The sequence below is a fragment of the Macrotis lagotis genome, chromosome 1 (assembly GCF_037893015.1).
Source record: "Macrotis lagotis isolate mMagLag1 chromosome 1, bilby.v1.9.chrom.fasta, whole genome shotgun sequence".
In the NCBI taxonomy this organism is placed as follows: domain Eukaryota; kingdom Metazoa; phylum Chordata; class Mammalia; order Peramelemorphia; family Peramelidae; genus Macrotis; species Macrotis lagotis.
The window spans coordinates 519,919,721-519,925,720 of NC_133658.1; the positions used below are offsets into that span (position 1 = coordinate 519,919,721).

Genomic DNA, 6,000 nt, shown 5'->3' on the forward strand with positions numbered 1-6,000 from the left:
ACTGTAGACAGCATAAAGTACTCAGGGAATCTACTTTTCAAGACAAACCCAGAAACTATATGAATACATGAAAGCTATATGAATATATGAAAATATGCTCCACACAAATAAAATCATATCCAAACAATTGGAAAAATGTCAATTGCTCTCAGTTAGACCCTGCTAATATAAATATGACAATTCTATCCAAATTAAATGACTTATTTGGTGCCATACCAATCAAACTACCAAAAAACTCTTTTACAGAATTAAAAAAAACAGCAACAGAATTCATCTGGAGTAATAAAAGGTCAAGAATATCAAGGGAATTGATGAAAAAAATGCAAAGGTTTCATTTCTAAAAATATAGAGAGAATTGAGTCATATTTGCAAGATTATAAGTCATTCCTCAATTCATAAATGGGTACAGGATTTAGACATAAAGAATGATACCTTAGACCAATTAAGAGGACATGAAATGGGGGTGGCTAGGTGGCGCAGTGGATAAAGCATTGGCCCTGGAGTCAGGAGTACCTGTGTTCAAATCTGGTCTCAGACACTTAATAATTACCTAGCTGTGTGGCCTTGGGCAAGCCACTTAACCCCATTTGCCTTGCAAAAACCTAAAAAAAAAGAGGATATGAAATGGTCTATCTGTCTTATCTATGGAAAGGGAAGAAATTTATTTATCTATTTATTTGTGGGACAATGGGGTTAAGTAACTTGCCCAAGGTCTCACAGATAGAAGTATTAAGTATAGGAAGTATTAAGTATTAAGTTTTGAACTCAGGTCCTCCTGACTCCAGGGCAGGGATTCTCTATCCCCTGTGCCATTATAACCAAACAAAAAACAGAGAAAATTATAAATTGCAAAATGGATTATTTTTACTACATTGAATTAAAAAGTTTTTGCACTAAGAAAAACCAATACAGCCAAGATTAGAATGAAAATAGAAAACTGGGAAACAATTTTCCTAGCTAATATTTCTGATAAAGGTCTCATTTCTAAAATAAATAAAGAATTGAATCAAGTTTATAAGATTATAAGTCATTTCTCAAGTGCTGAATGGCCAAAGGATATGAACAGGTAGTTTTCAGATGAAGAAATTAAAATTATATCCAGTCATATGAAAAAAATGTTCCAAAGATGACAAAAAAGGAAAATGATCCATGTTGAAGAGGATGTAGGAAAATTGTGACATTATAGCACTGTTGGTGGGTTATGAACTGATTCAGCTATTCTGAAGAGCAATCTGGAATGATGCCCAAAGAGCAATTAAACCGATCATATCAGCAATACCAATACCATAAAAAAAATGGGAAAAGTCTCACATGTTCAAAAATATTTATGGTTGCTCTTTTTGTAGTGGCAAAGAATTAGAAATTGAAGGGATGCCCATCATTTGGGAAACAGCTGAAAAAGGTGTGGTATATGAATATTATGGAGTACTTTGTTCTATAAGAAAACATGAGTGGTCAGACTTTAGAGAAGCATGGGAAGAATTACGTGAACTGATTTTGATTGAAGTGAGCAGAAAGAACCAAGAGAACATTGTCCACATTAACAGTAACATTATGAGATGATCAACTATGATTGCATTTTTTTCTCTCAGCAGTTCAGAGATCTAAGACAAACCTGAGAGACCTATTATGGACCATACCATCCACAGAGAAAAATGCCGCAGAATCTGAATACTTAATATGTTTACTTTTTTAAAAAAAAAAAACTTATTTTGTTTTTCCTTCCTTTCTCATTTTTTTCTGTCCCCTTAGTTCTAATACCTCTTTCACCACATGACTAATATGGAAATATGTTAAACAAGATCGTATATGTACAACTTTTACCAAACTATTCACCACCATGAAGAGTGGGTACTCATAAATTTGCATTTGAATGTTTAAAAGCTATTATTGCATGTAATTGGAAAAACAAAAGAAAATTTCAATAAAAATATAAAATGACAAGTCTCACTTGGATATATAAATTCAGCTACATTTGTGGATTAAAATAATAATCAATTAATGTTATAAAGATAACTTCCATATCTGCTATTATTACTATCCACTCTATTAACAAAATGCTTCATCTCTCTGAATTTTAGTTCCTCCTCTGTAAAATAAAGAGTCTGGGACGGAGGATCTCTAAAGTCCCCTTCAATTTCTAAATTTCATTATCAGTTATACATTCTGAGTTCAAACAATTTATTTTCCCCAAAACAAAAACAATTCAACCTTTTACTTCTTTTCTTGTATTATGTGTAGTTAGTGAGAGATCATAATGTTCACTTCTCAACATCTGAGTTCCTTTAAATAAATATTTCTGGTCATGTTATGCCTTTGCAATAATTTTCATCCTTCAGATCATTTTTTTTGGTCAGCTTTAGAAGATTAACACTGAGATTTAATTAAACTACTGCAGATTATCAGAATGTTCTACCAAGAAGTCAATTCTTACTGTTTCATATCAATTACTATATCCAAAACAAAATGAATCAGACAAGAATCAGAAGAGAATAAGCTAATTGACTAGAGGAAAACACTCTCCACCTTTTTTTTCTGCCATCACTTGCAAGCTATAGACATGGACTTTATTTTTTCAGGGTGGTGAGGGGAAGCTTATCTTACATCCTTGTGGAGACTGAGTCACTTTGATAAGTGACAAGCCCACCTGTTGAAATTTCATCAAACTACAGGGCATTGATAATGAATTAATAACCCTAGAGAGAAACTCTCTAGGAATGTCCATATTCTAGGAGACTATCACACTTTCCATAGGTGTTCTTAACAATAATGGGCACATATTCACAGAATACTCATTTCTAGACACTGATCTGAGGTGATTTCAATCTTTCCCCACCTTTTATGTCAAGAATATTTAGTGGAAGTGCAGTTCTCTAACTAGGAAGGTAGCTGGCCAGAGAACAGGAAGGGGTCTGCAGAGAACAACATAGAACCTTACAGAGTTAAAATGTTTCAAGAAAACAGAAGAGCTTTGAAACATAAAAATAAAGACATTACACTAACCACTTCAGTTTTGTTTATTTTATCAATTTCTGAAATAGGTTAAACTAAGACATTCACATGGATTGTTTTGCTGAATTACTTTAGCCTTAATCAATATTCACATCAATGATACCTGGGGAAAAAAACTGACCAACCTTTTCATCCTCTTGTCTAAATAATTAGATCATTACATACAAAAATGCAGATATTCTTTTTGAGAGAGAAAAAGTTCAATGTCTTTCTCATCTCCAGTAAAACACTCTGTTCATCACAGAGCATGGGGAAACCATCAAAGATAAGAATTGGAATACATCTTAGATCCCTAAATCCACCTCCCGATATTGTTTAGGACATAAAGAGTTGGGGAGGGTGGAATTGGGGTGTGGCTTAAAAATCACCTTTTTTCTCTCCAATTAAATAGAATACTGGGACATTTTAGGGTGCTGGGACATAGTAAAATATATTAGCAGCGCATTCCACTTTGCCTAAGGATTCGACATCGCCTCTTTTGCTCTTTTGTTCTTAAACCTAACTTTCTCTCTCTCTCTCTCTCTCTCTCTCTCTCTCTCTCTCTCTCTCTCTCTCTCTCTCTCTCTCCCCTCCCTCCCGTCTCTGTCTCTCTGTCTCTGTTTCTATCTCTGCCTCTCGTTCTGTCTGTCTGTCTCTCATTCCTCTCCCCTCTGTCTCTGTCTCTATCTGTCTCTGTCGGTCTCTCTCTCATCTCTCTCATTTCTCTCTTTTCCTCTGTCCCTCTCTTCTACACACACACACACACACACACACACACACACGCATACACGTCTCTAAGAACTGAATCAAATAGTCCTTTACCTGGACTTCACCTATTTTCTGGAGCGGGACTTGCCAAGACTCTGGAAGAGCTGTAGCTGTCGCCTGGCTCCATCCTGCAGTAACGAGCCAGATAAATGCTGAGGACCTGGTGCGAATGGGAATCCGGAGCCCAGAGGAGAAATCCTGACTTCTGGAGCCCCAGGAGATCAGTGTGACTCACGCATTCTGCACCAGTCTTTTCCCACTCAGTTCCCGCCCCCCGCAGGTAACCTTACGGAGAGCCTAGAGAGAGCCATCTCCTTATTATCCCTAGTCCGAGGCACTAGAAGCCTTCTTCCTAACAGTTCTTCGCTCTCTCCTCCCATTGCCGTTTCCCCAGCCTGGGGGCGGCCCTAGCAAAACCAATAGAGCTAGGAAGCTCAGCCTGGGGATGCTGTTGCCACCCCACTAAACAGAGAGAGAGAGAGAGAGAGAGAGAGAGAGAGAGAGAGAGAGAGAGAGAGAGAGAGAGAGAGAGAGAGAGAGAGAGAAAGGAGAAAGTCTGATGCTTGACCTCAGTTAGCTCCATCTCAGGGCACCTTTGGAAGCTCCTGCCCTGACACCAGGGCATCACCTTGCATCTCTGGGCTAGGGATGCTCACCTGTGCTTCCCCACATCTCCATCTCCCTCCGTACTAACCACGCAGCGCAACACCATTGCCACCCGAGCCCCAAACCCCTGGTCCTCACATCTTCCTGAACCTGTGTTCTCCCCCACTGCCCACTGCAGCCTGTTAGAGCAAGCTCAGACCTCCCCAATCTGGACATTCCCTGGTAAGTCACAGCCTTTGCCCTGCTCCAGAGCCAATACAGTAGCGCCGCCTGTGGTTCACATGCCCAGATATGAAGGTGGCTCCTCCTCATTCTCGGGGAGCTACCGAGCAAAGAACTAAGAGACATAATACTAAGACTTAAGAAGACTAAAAGGAGGGATTGAGGAATTCAACCTTTCAAACACTTCTGGGCTGCCCCTGAGTTTGTTTGAAACTTGAAAAATGAAAGGGGGACAGTCATAGCCAGTCACAATAGGATCTGCATGTATGTAATTATTCTCTTTGGGATCTTCAGAGAATGAGAGAGGGCTTGGAAATAGTCTGTCCAACTTTGACTTGCATTTAACAAGCTAACAGGGACCTAAGTAAGGAATAAGGGAACAGAGAATGAGATTCTTGAAAGGAATCACTTCTATAACTTACCCCAAAACTATTGCTTGAATGATGCTCCCTCTAGTCATTCAGGCAATAAACATGGATTTACCTGAAAAGAAATGGTGGAAGAAAGAAAACCAAGCTAAATCAAGAACAAACCATAAAGATCAGCAGGTTTAAACCCTCATTTCCCAGTTGAAGAATCCAAGCCTCAAAGAAATTATATTGACTTTCCCAATGACATACAGGCAAACAGAAGAAAGATTTGAACTAAATTCCTCTGATACCCCCAATGTGTTGTCCTTTGCTCTGTACTACCATGGGAAAGAAATAGATGGGAGAAGTAAATTCCCAATTTATTTTAATTGTCATTATTCTTACTGTCAGCAATAGAAAGTAATATTTCAGAAAAGGAGTTCCCCTCGGGTCTATTCCTCATTGCATTATTTTGCTATATAGCCTTCACAAAAATCAACATCCATACAATTTTGACATGCCATTCCTTCTCTATATTTCCCTCTCGTTTTTGCCACATATTGTTGCCATTCCCAAATCATAAAACCCTTGAGTTTTCCAAGCTGTATTTTGTCTCCAACCTTTCCATCCTCCAATCTTATTTTTTAAATTTTCTTTGCCCTAAGTCTTCTACTAATTTTTCTATGTCTGCCTTGCTGCTCTGTTTTTGGGTCAGCTCCCATAGCACTACTGAAAGATTTAACTTGGTGTAGTTTGGACAGCACATGGGGTACCTTTATGATACTGGAAGAAAAAGACCTGAGTACATTGCATAAATGACTACAGAAAGAAATAGATATGGATTTCAGATGACTAGAAGGCATAGGAAAACTTACTGGTGAAGGAAGCTCCCACATTGTTTAAAGTTTGAATCCCTCAAAGTGTCAAAATTACTACCATCATTGGAAGGGATGTAGGGGGAACAAGACATTAATACACTGGAGTTGTGAACTAATTCAGCCATTCTGTAGAGCAATTTGAAATTTGCCCAAAGTGCTGTAAAACCATGCCAGCCTTTTGACCC

General features: G+C 38.4%; 1 protein-coding gene across 1 annotated transcript in view; it reads right to left on the reverse strand.

Annotated features, from left to right (window-relative positions):
• Positions 1-4,471, reverse strand: part of SYTL5 (synaptotagmin like 5) — a 195,537-nt gene extending 191,066 nt beyond the window's left edge. The window contains exon 1 of the mRNA XM_074210607.1: positions 4,416-4,471. Coding sequence (XP_074066708.1) covers positions 4,416-4,471 — 56 coding nt within the window. The remainder of the gene's footprint in view (positions 1-4,415) is intronic.
• Between the last annotated feature and the right edge of the window lie 1,529 nt (positions 4,472-6,000).